General features: G+C 42.6%; 2 protein-coding genes across 5 annotated transcripts in view; one reads left to right on the top strand and one right to left on the bottom strand.

The window, feature by feature from the left end:
• The first annotated feature begins 2,900 nt into the window (after positions 1 to 2,900).
• The window catches only part of LOC125985112 (collagen alpha-1(XI) chain), a 47,952-nt gene continuing 30,516 nt past the window's right edge, over positions 2,901 to 20,336 (top strand). Inside the window, exons 1-4 of one of the 4 annotated variants that reach the window (XM_049747655.2) lie at positions 2,901 to 2,990; positions 15,822 to 16,013; positions 16,084 to 16,194; positions 16,278 to 16,400. In XM_049747655.2, the coding sequence (XP_049603612.1) occupies positions 16,292 to 16,400 (109 nt within the window). In that variant the 5' untranslated portion in view covers positions 2,901 to 2,990; positions 15,822 to 16,013; positions 16,084 to 16,194; positions 16,278 to 16,291. Of the gene's footprint in view, positions 2,991 to 15,821; positions 16,014 to 16,083; positions 16,401 to 20,336 lie in introns of all 4 variants that reach the window. The other 3 variants (XM_049747656.2, XM_049747653.2, XM_049747654.2) reach the window with 3 other exon arrangements.
• On the bottom strand, positions 4,426 to 7,146 carry LOC125985174 (alpha-amylase). Its single transcript, XM_049747796.2, has 8 exons — positions 6,910 to 7,146; positions 6,359 to 6,703; positions 6,023 to 6,253; positions 5,514 to 5,647; positions 5,191 to 5,413; positions 4,990 to 5,111; positions 4,747 to 4,872; positions 4,426 to 4,673 (listed from the first exon to the last, which is right to left on the bottom strand). The coding sequence occupies exons 1-8, from the start codon at positions 7,078 to 7,080 to the stop codon at positions 4,484 to 4,486; spliced, it is 1,542 nt and encodes a 513-aa protein (XP_049603753.1). The 5' UTR covers positions 7,081 to 7,146; the 3' UTR covers positions 4,426 to 4,483.

The following is a 20,336-nucleotide window of genomic DNA, read 5'->3' as shown; positions in this document are numbered from 1 at the left end:
CAGGAGATAAACGGCTTTTAATTTATTAGTGTGTGTTCAATTTGTTAATCTCGTGATGCATTCAATGTGGTTATTAAAAAAATAATGATGAATGATAACCAAACTAACAGTATTTTTTTTTTTTTTTTTTGGTGGGTTTTAAATGGGATCTTTCAGCTAAGATGTGTAATCCCTCTGTAGCAAGGATACGTGCTAACTTTTTTTCCCCTGGATTTTCTGTGAGAAAGGCGAAGCCACGTTCAGTGGAATCGAGAAATACCGACTCGCCGTGACATCTGTTGAGCGCGCCAAAGCGCACCGGGGGGCATCGATGTGCGAGTTTTCTGACAAACTTTGGTAGCGGCAAAATCTCAACGGATCCCCGCTGATGTCCGTCCTGCTGTCCGCACAAGCTTTTCTTTTGTCTGGTTCCATGACAGGCCCGAGCGGCGCTGCTCGCAAGGGTAGCTTGTCCACGTTTGATGTTGAATTTTCGTCACGGCGATCGACGTCAGTCTCGGCGACGTTTCCCCCCCGCAGAGTGACATGAGACGGCTGAGAAAGTCGTTTTAATTACCGCTCGCCATGTATTTTTGTCACACTGGGCGGCCTTCTGTTATGGCGAAGGCATCTGCTTGGTAAACGGGCATGGCGTCGCTGTGAGGATCCAACCAAGGGGACGTTTGCTTTTGATTCCTTTCCAGTCCAACTATTGCTCATAGACGGTTCTCTTCTTCAGAGTTGTCAGCGTTAAATCCCTGCGGATGGATTCAGAGTTCATTTTCGGGTCCAGGCGCGTCAATGGAAGGCCCGGGCCTATGCTGTGTAACGCACAAGTAGCCCGACATTTTTTGTTTTGAAAATAGATTGTTTAAATGGCGAGTGAGAGGCACAAAGCAATTCCCCCCCCCCCCCACCTTCGACGGTGGTCCTGCTGCGGTTGATCCCGTACGATCGTTGACCCCTTCTGGACTACACACCACTTGACTTAAATCGACCTCATTGACAGAACCCCCAGCAAACGTTCTTATTTTTTTCGGTAATAAGGAAAGCAGAGCACATGAGACCTGTCGGGTTGCTTTGACCCGAACGGCCGGTTGTCAATCACCCCCGTAGGCCAATCGGTCTTGGAATTGGAGCAGATGTCAGGGAGAAAAAAAAAAGCGCAACCAGTCTTTGACAGCATTGACATGATGACAGCCTGTCGGAAAATTGAAAAAAAAATATAACGTAGCACCATTATAAAATCTTTACTGCCATTCTATCCATCCATCCATCCAGCTAGCCATCATAAACTATCTGGGGACCTGTTTCTTGTCCTGATTTATAAGAATTTGAAGGTGGTGGCTGGCCCGGTCACCAAACCGATTTTGACATGGGTCGGTCCGTCCTGAGCTAGCCATGCAACTTTAATGCTCGTGCGTTGCCCTGGGCTGCCATGTATAATTAAGGCGCTCGTGTGGACTCCTCCCCCGGCACACATGCCGGGAATTAGGTGGGAAAATTGTAACAAGACCAAACGTATGCGCTGCTTTATTCCTGCCACAAACGTGACGTGTCGTTTTGTACGTGCCAACTCGAGAACATCTGTCCCAGCGTTGACCTTGACCTCGTAATGCCGTCCCTCCCCATGCCGGGGCATCAATTATGAGGGAAGTTTGTTGTGGCTAATGTGCTGCACGCGAAGGCGAAAAATGTGTGCGAGTGGGGCGAGGAGGGTGGTTTCAGGGACGAGACCCGCTGCACTATTCATGCCACCATCTGCTCCTTTTCACTCACATTTTCAGAGCAGCTTCACCGCTATAAGTGTGTGTGGAGGCCAAACATACCTGAGATGTGGACAGCAATGAAAGGGAGCAAACAGTGGCAGCAATAAGGAAGGGATCAATAAAAACAGCCGCAAAAGAGGTGGGGGCGGTTTGAAAGGGGTCATCTCATACGCCACCTCGCCCCATGAAATATATATGTGGCTCAAATAGATGAGATTGCTCCGTTTCTACAGCCCCCCCCCCCCCCCCCAAATGTGAATGACAATAACTTTTGGAAGGTGCTGGACTAATTAGAAGCATTCGTCTGTGTCAAACAAAATTCAGGTATTGGGAAATGAGGCCAGGGTTGGGAAATTAAACCCTTAACTGCTGAGCCCATTTGAACTATTGTGCTCAACAAAACAGCAGCACCTAATGTGGGACATCTGATTAAAACATTTACCAGCCTCTATTTGAAACTCGTTTGCTAACCAGAACAGAAGCACCTACCTATGCTCAAAAGTCTATCCATTTTTTTTATTTAGATTTTACACAAAGTCCCAACCTCATTGGAACTGGTCTTTACATTATTTTTTTTTTTTTTCCTTCACCCTTAGTAGATGACGGCATCTTTGATGACATCATTTTATCATGACACAGATTCCCTTAATTTCCTCCTTGCATCGAATGAGGTTAGACTGACTTTGGAAGATGCTCCAGAGTGCATGTGCGCGACTATCATCTACATTTAGAATGCACGGACATACACCTCGAGGACGCCATGGTGTTCTCTCAGTGGGGTGCGGACTATTAGAGGACTTAGCCGTGTAAGGATATCATTAAAGAATAAATACATGAGGACATGCTTCTGAGTGCAGCTTTGTCAAATGCTTTTTTTCCCAACATATTTTTCACTTTAATTTTTCATTTATTTTTGTAAATGCTTATCTTCGCGTTTCTTATTTTATTATTATTTTATTTATTGTTTTATTTGATTATTTATATTTATTATTTTATTATTCTTATTTTTATTTTCATGTGCCCGCTAAGGTAACTGTAGGCAATCAAAAGTGAGCATTATCTTTGTAAAGGCAGATTTTTTTTTCTGTTTCAATGATATACAGAATTTTGATTTGCATGTCCTTTTTTCTTTTTGCTACAGATGAAGGGGAGATAGTGCTTGTCACGGTGAGCATGCCATTTTGGTAAACTGAGGGAAACAAAAGTCTGATACATTGACAAAACACATTCTACATCATAAAGGTAAGTCTTTTTTTTTATTATTATATATGTTTCTGGAAATGTTTAGACATGGCTCACTTTATTAAAGGGATACAAGAGTGGATTTGTGTGCCCCCCTCAAAAAAATAAAATAAAATGCATGCCAGTAGTCAAAACTCAGATATACTGGAATTTATTTTCATAAAGCTGTTTAACTTTTCAAGTGTTAGTGGATCTTGGAAAGCATTCCTCGAGCAACGACTGTATGTGACAGTCCCTGTTACAACACTGCCCCCTTGTGACTGGATGATCAACTTTGAGGGCAGTGCTGTAACACTATGAGCTTCCCAACTGTGTGTGTTTATGAGAATTCACCAAAGAGTTCGGTTGATCAATTTAGGGATGACCTAGATGATACAAATCAAAATCGATGCAAACTCAGATCATGACAGTAGCTTGGTTACTATTTTTTTCTTCTAACTGTCTGGTGGCTCTCTTTAAGTGTGTGGTGTGGGTCATCTGCTTCGGGCTTCAGGCATCTCGCTTGGCATGTGAGGCCGATGTTGGAAAACTCGCCTCTCCTGAGCGCTTTAGCATGGCACCCACTCCGATTCAGAAGCAGCAAATCCATCTCCGACCAGTTGGTTCCTGGTTTTTAGCTTTGTTTAAATCTCTTTATGCAACATCTATGTGATTATTTCCCCTCAAAAGGCCACATTTGGCATCTATTATCTCCAGAAGGAATTGGAATTGAATCTTCTCCTTCTTTCTCCTGCTCTTGGGTCATGTTGTCATGACAACCGAGATGAGATAAGCGTTATGGCAAACCATCACTTTTCTTGCTGTCTGAATTGTGGATGCTGACGCTCAGTCCGCAGCGCAAGGTCGGGGCATTGTAGCGAAAAGATAAAGACAGACGGAAACGGGGATAGAGAGGAGTCACTGGCAGCGGGGTCTCTCAGATCCCCCATTTGCTGACCTGATACCGGTGCTGAGATCTTGGCAGTGACACGGCGATGACAGGAAGGCCTCAGTGGATAAAGGAAGTCCAGCGTGGCGTCACCTGATCAGGAAAATATCTGCGAAAAGAAGAAATGCAAATTAGAACAATTCTCACGTTTTGGATTTGATGCTCCCCCCACTACCACCACCAGATATATTTTGGCAAGATGTACCTTTTGTTCCCCACTGCTTGGTGGTACCAAGGTTGCCTTCCAATGGAGACTACCAACAGCATCGTAGTTGACCTGATGTCCAAAAAATGCTAGAAAGGTTTAAATCACTCTGAGAAACATCCGTCCATACTTGATTTCAAGACTGTGGACAGAAACCGTAATACCCGATGAAAACGCAAAAGTAACACCAAGGCACCAGAGCATCTTTTTGACCCACCACCCACCCTTGTAACACCAAACCACGTCTGCGAACATGAAATCCAGTAAAGACACCAGAACAGAAGAGGAGTCGGCAGAAGAGAGCCTTTCACCACAAAGCCCCTTTAATGGCACTTTAAAGCTCGCGATAGTCTGTCCAATTTACAGTTTGGATTCGGCGTGAATTGCCACAAAGGGGTCCTCGTCTTGGGTGCTGATCCGGAATTGGGCGCGACCGTCGTCACCGACCTGGATCAGTTTTCCCGTGCACCTGTCTCCCTCCTTTTGGCCAGAGATGACGTCGCAGTAGGTGCCGCCGGGCATGCCAGTGTTCAGGGTCACGTCCAGGTCCCTGAAGATGAAAGACAAAAGCTGTTGTGGTCCGGATTGGTCGACTGCAGTCCAACAACGCTGGCGAGCTTTACCAGTTGTCATTGTTAAAGACGATGAAGCCTCGATTACCGCGGCCAAAGGCGACCTGGTTACCCTGGTTGTCCCACCAGTTGCTATGAGGCTGTCCGTTGACCACGTTGCGGAAAATGACCATGTTCCTGAAGGGATTTGACGGAGAAAAGCCATCACTATTTGTTTTGCTTATGAGCAGCAAAAACAGACCCAAGACAATCTGTCATTGAGGAAAAGCAGCACAAAATCCAGAATTTCCTCACTTGATCTGTCGCCATCTGTGCTCACACACCCATCCATCCCCGCAGGTCTGATCGGGGTTGATGGGAACAGACTTGGTGCTTCCGTCGCTATGACTCGGTGGTCCAATCCAGTCGTTCTGATCCTGAGCGTGCAACGTGAATCCTTCAGGCTTAGATGGATCAACAGCGAGGCGGCAAAAATCACGGTTGATGAGTGAGAACCTTTCCATTGACGATGTGGCGGTTCCAGCGGAAGCTCGACATGACCCTGGTTACGCCGTAAGGGTGGGCCAGCATGTACCCCATGGCCATCTTGTAGAGTCTCGGATCCCAGAAAGTAATGATGGACGCCCCGCCTGCGCCGTGGCCTCGCTGGTTGTCGTGGTTATCGATGAAAACGACGGCGTCGCCGTTGGGCATGAAACCCCAGCCTTCGCCCCAGTTTCTACAAATAAAAAATGAGGCACGGTGCCGCACTGGTTAGCGCATCCGCTTCACAGTTCAGAGGTGCCGGTTTGATTCCAGCGGTCCTGACTGTGGCGCACCTTGTGTAGCACAACTTCTCTCCGTGCCATTTTCGGAAAACGGTTCCTAGCTTTGCGCCGTATTTAAACTCGGTCACTCGTCCGAGTTGGGTGTACTCGCGCGATGAGATAGGCTCGCCTCCAAGGTCGATAACCTGTAGAGGCCAAAGGACAAATAGTTTGAATCAGCCGTGCAGTGTTCGAACCACAGTTTTCATTCCCATAATCTTTAATTCAGATTTTTATTCAGGGTTTTGGTTCTACAATTTGGGACTCGCAGAGTTGTGTTTAAGTGCAAAGTTGTCGTACAGGCTGCAGTGTGTTTGCGCGCGACTTGTTTGACCATAAGCTGGATTTATACAGCGTGCTCTATTTTCATGAACATTACAAGTGAGTCATATCTGTGACGATTATGTCTACAGTGACTGTCAGTTCAACTGACAACCAGATGGCACGTGCGTCACTCCACAAGCCTCGTCAATCCGATTGTATGAGTCAAAATGAAGCCATTGAGATGAAGTCTTTAGTACCTCCTGGAAAATGAAGGGTTTGGAGCCTTCTGCGAACCATTTGGTGCTGAGGTTGTGCAGACGACTGTAGACGGCATCCAGGTCTCCAGGCCACATGTGCTTGCAGGCGTCCACCCGGAACCCGGCCACGCCCATGTCGATTAGCTCGTTCATGAACTCTGCCACCTTATCTCGGACGTACTTCTTCTCCAGTGCGAGGTCCAGAAGGCCCACTAGGCGACAGTCACGCACCTAGAGAAAGAAAAAGATGATTCAGCAAGTAATGGCGGCTAATGCAAAATTGCAATTATGGATTTTACTGTCGGAACCGTATTTGAAAAATTTGATACACCGCACCTGATTAGCGTCCCCGTAGTTCTCGATTTCACCGCTGTTCGTCCTGCATTTGTGGTCGTTGAAGTCCCAGCTGCTGAAGGGCACATCGGGGAAGTTCTTGGTGCTGGCGCTGAACCAGGTCCCGCACGACGAGTGGTTCCCCTCGCCGCCGGTCACCCCACACATGTGGTTGATGACGGCGTCCACGTAGATGTTGACCCCGACATTGTTGCACCTCTTCACCATGTCTCGCAGCTCGCGCTCATTGCCAGACCTGGAACACAGGTTGTATCCCACCGGCTGGTACCTCTCCCACCATGGCCTCCATGGATTGTTCAGTACGATGTGCTCGTTGGGAGGTGAGATCTAAGCAGACATGTGGAGAGGAAATGATGATTGGACAAGGAGACAAATTACGTTTTCTGTACAGTGGGCTGTAATGTAAAATTTCAAGAGTTGTTTAAGAGAGATAACATTTTTCACAAACCACCGCGCCTGAGGAAAAACAGCTAATCAGACATAGAAAGTGTGGCTGATAAGGTGTCAATTATTGGAAATTGTCGTGGGGGTACCTGAACTCCCCCGAAACCATTGGGCCCCAGAAAGCGCTCGCACTCAGCCGCGATGTCCTCCCAGCGCCACTCAAAGAGGTGCACGATGGCCGTCCTGCCGTGCCGGAGGTGTGGATGGTGCTGCGCGGCAGCGAGCCCCCATAGCAGCATCCACGCGATGAACCACTCCATGCTTTCTGGGGTAATTTTTTTTTAAAAAACCACAAGTGCAAACAACGCTCCTGTATTTGTATACTTTTTCTCCCCCTCGAGGGAACCAATGGGATGGCTGGTAAATAAAGCATCAGGTGGGTTTGTCAGCTGCTTTCTTTCTCACCCTGAAACTGTTACTGTTATGAAACAAGACAAACTTTCCCTGTGGGAAAGTCGAATTCGTGTTTTAGTATGTCTGGAAAAGTAGTTTCTCAGAGTGGGGTAAATAACTATTCAGTGTTGAACGTATGACTCGCTTATGATGTGGCTGCCAAATAGTCCTTAGGCCTAGCCATTCACGTTAATGGCTCAATCATAATTATAATAATAATACAATAATCATGCAGTGATAAACAGTTCCATCAAATGTTTCAGCAAATTTCAACGCCTTGTCGTACAAGGTTGTAAAATAAAGAGCCCCGGAACTGCTCGGAAATAGTTACGAGAAGCTTGTCTTTAAAGTTGCCCCCCACTTGAAGCCCCCACCCCCCCTCCTCAAAATGTCCAATGCTATCAAATGTCATACTTTGTAACATGGAGATTGTTTGAGGCATGTGTACTCCTGCAGCTGTTTGCATTGGATGTCAGCCCATATTGATCTTAGTCACTGAGTAAATTAATCGTGTTCCTGTGACATGCAACACACCAACTGTCTCTAAACGTGCAATTGACTTGTTGTGCTTTAAATATATTTTTATTCATTATTATTATTATGGGTGAAAGAGATGACATCCTACTGAGTCTCACTCGGTTTCACCTTTCTGATATGTTGTGCAGATGTCGCACGTGACTAGAATTTGACAAAATATTTTGATACAAAAAAGCTATGAAAACTAGTATGATTTTCTGAAAGTGTTTTCCTTTGATTTGATATTAATAATTTGGACTAAAAAAGCTAATTGAAACATGTTAAGAGGACTATAAGAGTACAGAGGAATGGTTGATGCAAGTGCTGCTTCATTCCATTCTATTCGACTGCCGGAGACTGGAAAAGTTGTCAGACGAAAAAAAAAAATCAGCTGGAGTCAATTTTCTGATCATCTTTCACATGAGTCAGCAGGAAATGGGAACGACACTCTTTCGCTTTCATGCGCGTTGCAACACTTCTTACATTGTATTTTAGTTATTGAGTTGTCTTTTCGACATGCACCTTTTTTTTCCCTAGTTGTTTTTTTATTTCATTATTTTCTTCAGTTTCCTTTTGTTCTTTAATTAAAATACCATGTAATTTTAAAGTAGTATTTAAAACTATATTCACATCTCTTTATTCACCCTTTAGCGTGTATAAAGTAACATAACATGTTGACCTAGTTGGCTTCATTGACTACGCCCTTTGGTGGGAATGAACAAACAGGCCTTGAAGGACATCCAGGAAGTTTCTCCTGGAGATTTTCCTTCAGGTAATATAGAGAATAATAGTTGTTCGTGAGGGTGCACTTGCAGGTTCTCCTCACTAGAGGGCTGTCTAAGGTTTGGCCTGGATGGCGTTCTCTTCAACCCTCCATGGAAACCTCTGAAGGTTACTGACCTATAATCCAGTATTTGATATAGTTCTGTGTATTATGTGCAATGTCCTACAGTATATATCTTAGTAAATGCAATATAATCCCAAATGTTAGGATCCTATTTTGCTACGCAAATGCTCTATGTCAACATGATACACTATATAAACTGCCCCCCATTGCAAGCTTCGGGATCTCAATTATATTTTTCTTTTCTGCAATTTATAACTCTGTTGTTCACCCTCATGTTTAATTTGTGTAATTCCACAGTTGACCACTAGATGGTGGTCCACTATTTAGTTTTATTGATCACTGAGGTTTTTGCTGAAGATTGTTGAATGCAATCCTGCTTTTTATGCCTACAGAAACATGTCTTTGACCATAATTATCTGAAATTATTATAACGCGTACGGGACAGGACAATGATTCCGTATTTGTCAGCCGCCAACACCTAAACCTTCAAAGTATAGCTTAGACTGGTAGCGCACGTTTGTGTGTGTGTTTGTATGTGTGCGTGCGTGTCTCTTCTGGTGAGTGTTTCATGGGCGTATGTAATTTTTCTTCTTTCTATTTGCACCAAGGTATCAATTTAGGGAGCTGTGCACCAGTAATAAACTTCTATTCCCGTGCTGCCGACGCTCTGGGCCTCGGCCACCGCAGGTTGTGGCGTGGACGCCGGCCCGAGCAGCCTCGAGGAAAAAACGTGCGAGTGCCCCCGAGGTTTACTAACTACGTTGCTCTGGCACTGGGCGGGTTGTTACCAATAATTGAAAATAAAAATTGCTTTTTATACCTCCTTCAAGGACAAAGCTTTATAGATAGTTGTCCTACCATGAAAATGCTATATTAGCGCTCCAAAAAGTCTATTTTGAGATAAAAACTATATTTTTCCATGAAAATGCTACGCTTTGAATACAATACAATACAGCTTGGTTTATATAATGCATTTCACAACAGCAGCTGTAAGGCAGCAACTGTAAAATATATGTCATGAAAAGCAATAATACAACAAATGACAGTGAAAACAATAAAACCCAAATTAACGAAAGTATACAGTAGCCACAAGAAAACAATAAAGCAAAGTCAGAATGTTTATTTCAAGTAAAATACTGGTGAGTGCTATTTTTGCTTTTTAAAAGCACATTACAAAAAATTTGTTAAGGCGCTGGAACGGATTAACGGCATTTCCATTCATTTTAATGGGGAAAGATGATTTGGATTGAGTTACTAACGTGGTCTCCAAAAAATTTCACTTGGTAAGTCAAGAAAACACTAGTTCCCACAACTAGTAGGGCAATGAACAGTGAGTGCCTGTTGCCTTCCACTAAGATGTACATAGTTTGTCAGTGGGCGGTGAAACATATAAGAAAACAAGCCACCTGAATCACGGCGAGAGCAAGAGAGGAAAATATGACAAGTCCTATTTGGGTGGAATGATTCCATATGCGGGAATGCCTTCTTTTCTTTCCCCACTGAGTTTTAAACGCTTCCAGACGCGCTTGTTATCGCTTTTACATTGCAATATAGGCTCAGAAGTGCACGTGCGTGGACTTTACGCACATGTCCCGGCTGTCACAAACATACTACATTAAAGTCCCTGTAAAGTGAAAATAGTGTCTTAAATTTAATACACCACAGCGAAGATTATTAACAACCTTACCGAATTGCAGTGATTAAAAAAATGGCAAGTCTAGATAGCTTCGCATTCTGTTCGTTATCTAATGAGTTCCATGGGGGAACTTGGAACATTATTATACTAAAAAAATTGGAATATGAATAGACCTCTATTCTTAATTGTCTGCCAATTTGAGGCATGGCAACTATTTGAGGAAATGTGTCACGGCAATACACAATTCATGTGTTTTGTTCCACTAGTTTGAAAGGATGCTCTTAAAACCTCTTAGGACAAACACGTCACTCCTCTGCGTCCAATGTTTTGGAATGCCAAACCACACTGCTTTCCCAGCCTTGACAAAGTGTCTTTTATATTTATATAGTCATTGTTCCTGTGGTCAGGACGTGCCATTTATCGGTTTCAAACTGTCACCCAATGTTGCAGCCCCCCTCATCATCTCTGCAGCGCTTAATTGCATCTTTCGCAATGTTGCCATTTTGGTGTCTTTGTTAGATTTTAGCAGAGATAACGCTTAGTGGAGTTGGGGTTGGGGGGGAGGGTCGTGTGGAAACGATGCCGCATCCAGCTGGCGACTGCAGCGCTGTGCAAGTTGCTGGGGTGGATGCGCTCCAGCACGCACACTGGGGGGAGGCGTTGATCACGGAAAAATAATCTACTCCCGCACCCGTGACGGTGGCTACTGCTCGTCCTCGTTAGTTTTCTACTCGAATAACGTACGTTAACTTTTGTGGGTGCAAAGCTGGAATTCTTAACCCGCGGTCCATTTTGAAAATGTGTACTAAAATGGGAAAATTACACACAAAAAGACTTTTGACAAAAATAGGAAACTGTTGAATAGGCCATTTCGACCCCTTATCATATATAAATAGAGTATTGTATAACAAACTAACGGTATCTGGGTTTCTAGCATTTGTCCACCAGATGGTGCTAGTTTTTCTTATTCAAAGCATGCAGCAATTGCAACGAGGGTGCCTTACAATTGAAATGACCTTTGCAACTCATTTGGTTCTTCTAACTTTAATTACCAATGTTACATACTAAAAAAATGCAGTTCATGATCCCTTCTTTACAGTCAGAGTTGGAAATTAGTAACGTGTTTTCTATTAAAGGCTTGACAGTATCACGATTCGAAAAAATCAGAGGAATCTTGGCCTTGACTACACACGTTTAGTCATTCTCCCCATCACATTCGATAGCCTTTGTTACGCTGTTTGACAAAATCCATTCGAGGAAACGTAAACTTTCCAAATCGGAACAAGCGAACTAGCCTCAAGCAAAAATCGGATATTATACATTCCTCATGACATGGTTGGAAAGCCACTGAAAATAGGGCGGGGGAGGCACTGGAAAACACCAAGCATCGTCTTTCCCGTGTATTCCTTGCGAGAAAGGGTCGTACAAAAAGTATTTGGAGAAACTTGTTCTAGTCGCACAGAATCTCATAGAATGCGTTAGGAGAGGAAATAACAAGGATGTAGACCTTTAATTCCATGTTGTGTATTTACCTTTAACCCTGAATTATGTGCAATTAGCAAAGTTTAAGAGAGGCCCTTATGGAATTGGGATGCCACCCCAAGTGTGCTAAAAATATCTTATACTTCCCTCCAAAAGTATTTCAACGATAAGGCCAATTCCTTTATTATCATTTTTGTCCTCTGTTCATCTTTTGAGGTTTTGTGCACGACACCTGGAACTTGTGTAGTCAGAGTCCGGTCGAACTATATTAAATATTGTCTTTGAACTGGGTTACGATAGAACCAAGTGCTCAGATTTTCTGCCGTTGCTGTCCTGAATACATTAGGCAACGGCGACCGCTCTTTCCACCGCCATCTTTTTGGCCGCCGTTGACTCAAGTCTTTACCGCATGAAACCAGAGACACTCGAGCTTTACATTATCAAAGACGTCGCCAGTTAGGCCACTCTCAGGCGGAGTCTTTCATTACAGTCGGAACAAGTCAAATGCCCGCCCACTTCATCTCTAAAAATGTCACTCGTTATATAGCTGAAGTTTTTTTTTTTTTTTTTAACGCCTCAACGACTGTCAGATGCCTCAACATTATCTAAGACATTTATAAGCCCCTAAAAGACATTTATAGTCTACTTGGGGATTATTTATGCTCTCCGTATATATGAAAAAAATGCATGTGTATTTGGAAAATTCAGTAAGGAACATTCAGTACGATAAATTGGCGACGTTCTAGACGCATGCTACTCTGAAGACAAATACAGTACTGCTGAACTTCTGGTTAGCGGGCTGGCAATATGCTGTTGTTAGATTTGAAACAGGATGATGCTAACGTGAAACTTTAAAGTTATTTAAAATGCCATTTTAGCGCTGCATGAATTTCAGCATAAATAAAATTTATTTGGAGGGTTGCGACATGTGGCATTTTGGTGTTAGCATACATTGTCAAGCGCTACAAGACAGTACGCTATAGTTATTAGCGTATTCAGTGTTTTTATTTTTTTATTTTGTTGTTTTACAATTCATAGGCACGTGTCTATGTGTAAATGCTATCTGTGTTGCATGAATATGTAATTTGCCAGTTGATCATTTTACAATATAAAACCATCGACAAGCTAGTCCACCGTGTGTGGGTATAACAAGCAAGCTTAGACGTGTCCATTCCACCCAGTAGTTAGAAGTCCATCTTTAGTCAAGGTGTTAAACGCATCGACAAAGTTTGACTCGACTGGAACCCTAAGCCCTCTCTGAACTTCCGTGCGCTTCAGGGCAAAGTCGTAAAAAAGCATGGCAAGGGAATGTCGTCTAAAATTCAGGCAGTTTACATAAGCGCTAAATGCTTCAAGCTGGGTGACCTTTAAGTCTTCGGGTGCACTCGCACTACTCGAACCATGCTTGGGCCCACTTGACACCTAAGGTTAGCTGCGTATGGCTCGTCGGAGTTGAACCCAAGTCACTTCACAACAAGCAGCAGGTTGGCAAATAGCAAACAATTCGTCCAGAGCCTTCAAGCAAATCCGAGCTGTCGAACTAAACATAAAACAAAGTCAATTACATGTTTTGTAGTCAAAAGAACTGAAATAACTTGCTTGATTCTAACCCATAAAAGGAAAAGCCATAGCATCACTGTTCTGTTTAAATTAAAATGTATTAAAAAAATACTAACACTGTCTACAAACTCAAAATAAAAACATCTGCGTGCCGGAAGATGCTTCTTTATACTTCAATATATTATATATACGTCATGATGATGCAATCTCCGCTCTTGTCAGTTACTGATGACAGTCAGCTTCTTGCACAGTAGAAAAACACAAATCCTCAACACGATTAAATTTTAGTAATGCGCATAGCAATGCCACGGTTCAAATCATCAAAATGACTCCCTCAATAAAAAAGTGTGTCAGTCCATTTTAGGAAAGCCGGTGGAACGCTGATTAAACACATCTTCCAGTACAAAGGAACAACACATGAAAACTTTATTTTCACAGCCGCTCTACGTATGTATTACGACGGCATAATTATACATTGGCAGACGGGCGCATGTTGGCACCGTATGCACCGCTTGTAATCACATGTCTCACGACTACAAAGACTTGCCCCGCATGTCAAATCATCCCGAAAATTAAAGAGCAGCCCAGAGAAAAGATCAACTGTAAGAAGTAGTACATTTTTCTGAGCTGGGTGACTCCATTTTCAAAGGCAAGCACAAAAATGTGCAATTGTACTTGGGACAAGTTGACCAATTGGTATGGTCCCATGGGAAAGACCTTTGAAACTAAATGATGGGAAAAAACAAGAATTCCCAAATTGTGGCGTATACATGCTCAGAGGGGCCTAAAAGTATGAACAGTTCCACTGCACATTTTTGACTTGATTTATTTCTGGCTTTGGAGGCTGGGTATAAAAGTCTACACACCCCTCTTTAAACATCAAGTTTTTGTAATATAAACCCCAAGTTACATTCGTTGAAATATTTCAAAGCCTTTTCCGCCACTAATGTGAACTATGACTCTTACGACGAAGAAGTAAAACTTCTTTGAAATAATGCGGTTGCACTTTTCATAGGCACTTTGCAGGCGAACCGAGAGAATCAGTTCAAAACATCACACGCGTCATAAAGTGGACTTCTAAGGTTTTTGTTGGACTTCTCGCGTCCATTTTTCAAATACCCTCCATTTTATTGTCAGAGATTTGAATTGTTTTGGGATTCTGTCCATTTCCCCCACAAATGCCCATTGTTTTCGTATCCAGGGTGGATCCCTTGAGACAAAAAGGCTGGAGCAGCTGGTGTCCACGGTGGCAATCGCACACACGCCTGGCGGACCTCCATGCGGCAAAAAAAAAAAAGTTTGCTTGTGTGTTCAACACCAGCCAAGCCTCTCTGAATGCTGCCGTTTAATTGGCTAGGAAATCTCCCAAAAGAATCCAATAACAAAGTCAAATTTGATGTCTCTTCTGCAATTGGCAGCAGATTCATCGACATTCTATTCTCTTGCTCTAGAAAGTAGATCGTGGTAAATCCCCGTCCTTTACCAACACGCAAATGTCGTCTTTTTTTTTTTATAAGGTGCTATAAAGTACCTGTTTGTGTCGCAAAATGGTGCCCTTTTGAGCGATGATTGTGTTTTGTGAGCTTTAAACTGCCGTGCGGTGGACGGTTTAAAAAAGAAGCCCTTGATTAGGGTGAGGGAGAACATTGAGGCTTTGGCTTTTAGTGCATCGCTTCAGTTAACGTGGCTTGTGAGAAATGGCTGTGCTGGATCAAGTAGCGCCGGGTTGCTACATGCTAACATTAGCCAAAAGCCCAACTCGTGTTTTTTTTATTTTTATAATCATGCAAACCATTAACAACTTATAAAATCTAGCATGGGTTAGCATTCTTCCAGGCTGTTTATCGCTTTTAAGAGCTGAAAGTAGCATTGTTTAGTTAGTGACAAGCGCTCCACTTAGCGTCCGCATGCTGGCCTCTATGGTTTCCACCTGTGCTTCCATTTTGTCTTCCAGGTTTTTTTGTTGTTTTTTTTATCCGCTAATTATTATCAGGCCTGAGGTCTGCAAGAGGAAGCTAGCGAGTCTGGAAAACATTTGGATTTTTGGCTACCGGGTGCTAGTTTTTCTTTTCCCCCTCCTATGAAAGCAAGTGGCCCGTAAAGGAAACTGTTAAAACTCCATTTTGAAAGTTCTATCATAACAACTCCGTCCCATTTCTACTTCATTTGCATTTCTGGTCAGCTGACTCGTCCTTCATTTTGTTTCATTTCATATGTGAAACAACAGAAGTGAGTCTCGATCAATTTCTTTTTCAATTCTATGGTTATCATCACATTTCATCATTAACTGTGCCAAATGTCCCACTTTTCTTTTCTAATCATCCCACAGGTCACATTCAATTCTTTTTCCATTTCTATGGTTGAAATGACTTTTTAATCATCAACTATCGCATTTCTATTTCCTGTTCTATGGTTATCATCATACTTTTGCTAATATTCCATTTTGTTTTCCATGACCATTATCACATGCTTCTTTTCTGTCAAATAGGGTCAAGCTGAATTCTCACAAGATTTTCCAAAATCTCACAACTCTGAAGTTTTATTTTTATTCGCCATATGTTTTACAGATGACTTGAACACAATTTTTTTCCACCCCTTTAATTTTGAAAGCTTTTGATGTGATTCCGAGGAGTTGCACCTGAAGCCAGTGATGCTCTGCTGAAGATGATGGCGGTGAGGGGAGGACCAAAGGGAGGTAAAGGGGGCGGGGGGAAAAAACTTTCCCAAGTGGTGATTTGATGAACGGATGCTTTTCCACTGTGAGTATCCTCCTCATTGGCCTACGTCCAGCCCTTTTCAAGGAGCCTACTGGATTTTTTTTCTTGACAGCGCTCCTCCATCAGTGTGCTGCTGCGCTTGAAGAAAGGGGGAAGCCGGTCTGAAGCTTCTCGACAGGCCGCCACAGGCATCGTCACTCCTCCCCCACATGGAGCTGTAGTAGTGCGAGCACACACATTTTCTTCTGGGGGATTTATTTTCATTTAACTTTTCCAATTTACCGACAAAAGTTCGTGCACCACCAGCGCGGGCGATCACCATGGAGACACAGAGGCGGCCCGCCAGGTGGAGGACGAAAAGGTGGCTGCAGGGGTCCACGTTCGCCGCCGTTGTGGTTTTAATTCTACAAACCGCCGCTGTCAGAGCAGGTAAGAAGCCTTTTTTGTTTAGACTTAGACTTAGACTTAGACTCAACTTTATTAATCCCTTGGGAATAAATTCCAACCTTCCAAATCAAAGAAGGATGATGATGATTATTTCCGTGTGATTTGTTAAAATGACATTCATTGATGAATTCTCATCTTAATTACGTGGCTCTTGCACCTTGCATTCACAGCTTTTCTTCAGTTGAACTCATGCATCTTTACACACCGGTGAACCTTCCTTAAACTAGTTTTACGATGTTTTGAGTCACGTTTGACTTGCAAGTGATTGAAGGTTTCGACCTGGCGCACGTGCAACCCAAAGTCCCACATTTTATAGGTGTGGTCCGCTGAGGTGAGCCTTAATGTTGGACTTGTGTGTGTGTGTAAAAAAAAAAAAAAAAAAAGGGCCAAGGATTGCGACTACTCTCATTCATTGTGAAGGCTGTGCACTTGTTTTATTCTCATTCCTCCTGGTCATAAAACTTCTGCTTTTCTCATTACCCTGTAAATAAATATTCTAATTGTCATGATGCTTTTAATGTTTGACATTGTTGAACTCTGAGGCATGGAATTCAAATCCCAGCCCCTGGAAGGATATCTTTTCCATCCCCCCCATCCCCACTCCCCCCTCTAAAAAAAAGAATGAGGCGGTGATGGAAAAGGAAGAAGGGAGGAGAGAAAAAGTGAACTATTTTGACTGGTTTAAAAACACATATGTGGGTCACATTAACGTCTAGCTTTGAAGAATAGTGTCTGGACAGCCAAAGAGGCATCCATACTGTGTGGCCTCTAGCCAGGCATATAAAAATATGCGTCTGCTGGCTTTCTAATATCCATGTTTTCAAATTGTTGCCTTTTTGGGCTTATTTCAAAGCCCAAAAACTTGGACATTTCTGAGAAAGAAACTGTGGTTAGCCTGTCATTTTTTTTTCCACAATGGAGGAATTCAGATTTTAAGTGGACAGTAGCAGCAACCAAGAATAACAATCTCAAAGAATCTAAACTATCAGCAGCACGAATACTCAGCAGCATTATACATAGTAAAATAACATGTTTGAAGTAATTGCCAACAGGTTAGTGGAGTGATGACAGTAAATATACAAATGTGAACAGCTGGAAGAATAGTCAACAGCATTGTCGTATGAATGAATAGAATGGGAACTGCAGCAATAATAGTAGCGTTAGAAAACTGTACATTGTGTAACCATCAAAGCCAAGCGTCCCATCTCGCCCCTCCTTCCCGTCCCACCATGATTGAGAAGGAAGCTCACCATAATTGCATGATGTGCACACGCAAGTATTTGCGGGGTCTCTTGGGTAGGGGGGGGGGGGACTTTGATTGCTGTCATTGCTGCCAGACCTCGTTAGAGCGCCTCTTGTGAAAGAGAGAGAGAGAAAAAAAGTCCCTTGGAGAAGATTCCCGGCTTAATCGCAGCTCAAACCCACATCAAACCCAATTGAGGCTGAAATTATCGCCTCCACATCTGAGGCTTTCCCTTGAAATGATTTTAATCAAATTTTCTACCTTTCACTTCGTGTCTCTGCATGCACCTTAGGCAGGTTATCAACCCGCCCTTTCCCCCCCCAGTGGGGCTTGTTAACACGGCAGACGTGCTCCTGCTGCTGCTGCCGACACACGTTGACAAATGAGCCGGTTTAATGGCCCGCAAACACTCCATTAAAGCAGTCGTGGTTATTAGTCGATTATCTTTCGCATTAGAGTGGCTGGAATGCTGGATCGGGACAGTGTGCCGTGCGATGGAAAGAAGAAAAGCGAAGAAAGGAAAGTGGTGTGGAAAGTGGAGAGTGGGAATGGGGGTGGGTAGATGGGCGGGTGTCCTGAGCAATAGGCCACATCTGGAATATATGAGGCTTTAAGGTATGCAGTAATGCACAAAGGTATTCCCAAACTTGCAGAGAAGAAGCAGTATCTCTGCACTGTAGTCCAAGAGACTCATTTTTGAAAATATGAATATGTTGCCTTTTAGTCACACTTTTGATTTATTTAAAAAAAAAAAAACATGACCACCATGCATGAACGCAATGGAACCCTGGTGGGGTTTCTAATTGGATTATTAAATTTTTATGAACTAGGTACCGTCTCATTAAAACATACTTGAATAAAAAAATCAAGCATGGCTGTATCTTAAACATGCCCAGAAATGTGCTATGTAAATCTTAGGCATTATTATTATTATTGTTGTTATTATTATTATTATTATTATTATTATTATTATTATTATTATTATTATTATACCTAATTCAAGTTGAAAATTTTTAGCTGTTTATTAAGTGTTTATAACATCATTACTGCTTAACTTATGGACAGTTTTTTTAAGCATTTGGTGATAGCAGTGTTGTCATACAGAAATCATTTGGCGTGTAACCATTTATGATGACTTTATAGAGCATTAGCTTAAACATTTAGCGTGGTAATGTTAATAACAATATACAGTACACAGTTTGGCAGCATATGTACTAAATAGTGTCGTTATACGCAATTGTAGTCGGTCATTTAGAGTTACTAATTAATAACTTGTAAAACGTTTCTAACATGACTATTGTGCTACTTATTAACTACTTGTGTTGAATATTAAGTATGTGTAAGTTTGGTGACGAATGAATGCCTCAATCGACAATTGTATAAAGGTGTTTATATCCCCTTATTAATCATTTGTAATATCATTAATAAGCTACTTGTTAACTATTAGGGATGCAGAACCAACCGCCCCACTTAAATCTTATCATTTGACAATAACCTTATAAAGGATTAATAAAGTAATTAAAATGAAGTATTGACAAGTTACCAACAATTTTTTTTAATCATTATTGAACCAGTTAATAGCAACTTTGAGAATTATTAATCCATCATTCTCTGAACCGGTGGAGCTGTCTTTGGACAGGAGGCGGGGCACACCCTTAACTGGTTGCCAGCCAATCACAGGGTGAAACTAGTTAACTCTTTTTCAAGTATCATAAAACGAGTTAATCAGCTCATAATAAGGCATTTAAAAAAATAAATAAAATTTAAGCATTGACAACCCATTTTTATGACATTATGAAGCACTTTCAAAGTAATTCGTAACACTTCATAAAGCATTGACAAACTAGATACTAACCACTTAATAAAGCATGACTAATAAAACCTTGCAAAGAAGGAGAAGCAACGGAGAACGTTGCGGCCATTCTAGTTTAGTCTTGTGTATGTTTTACTAAAGGGGGATGAGGGGTGCGCAGGGAGTGGTGCCAGGCCCATAATGGCTTCAGCATGTGGACTTCAAGCTCCAGCAGAAGCACCCCCCCACCCCCACCCCCCAATCCCAACCAAGTAGGCAGCCACCCATACAGGAACCGCACAATCAGCACTTCCCTTGCTTCACGTGCCATCAGAAGAAAATCATATCAAGCGGCGGATGTTTTTATTCTGTGCTTTTTTACTTAAAAAAATGTGCAAGGGGTCAAATGTCATAGGTCGCACACGCTTGGGGCACGATTTTGTCCAGCTGGAAGTTTTCCCCACATAAATCAGAACTCCTATTTTAAGGAGACTCGTTAGATGAGTTTTGTGATTAAGGGCTAAGTATATAAATAAGCTTGATTTAACTTTTTGTCTGTTGTACAGTTGGGATGCCAAGTGACCTTAAACAACACTTTGATGGGACAATCACAATCACCCGGCCTCATTTCCCCTCTTATCATCGCTGTAATAAATAATCACGTGACGGGAAATGGACACAAAACGGGGATTTACTTGAGGAATGCAGTGTGTATTATTTAGGGAGGGGGCGAGACACAAGAAAAGACTCGTTTGGCGAGTGTTAAATAGTTTGGACCGTTTCCCAAACGGCAACAAGGGAGCTGTAAAAACTTGCTAATATTTTTGAAATAATAAAAGGCGGTGCAGTATTATTATTACGTGTTTTCACGGGACCTTGCGGC

The sequence above is a fragment of the Syngnathus scovelli genome, chromosome 17 (assembly GCF_024217435.2).
Source record: "Syngnathus scovelli strain Florida chromosome 17, RoL_Ssco_1.2, whole genome shotgun sequence".
Classification (NCBI taxonomy): domain Eukaryota; kingdom Metazoa; phylum Chordata; class Actinopteri; order Syngnathiformes; family Syngnathidae; genus Syngnathus; species Syngnathus scovelli.
This window is presented reverse-complemented; position numbering and strand designations above follow the sequence as displayed.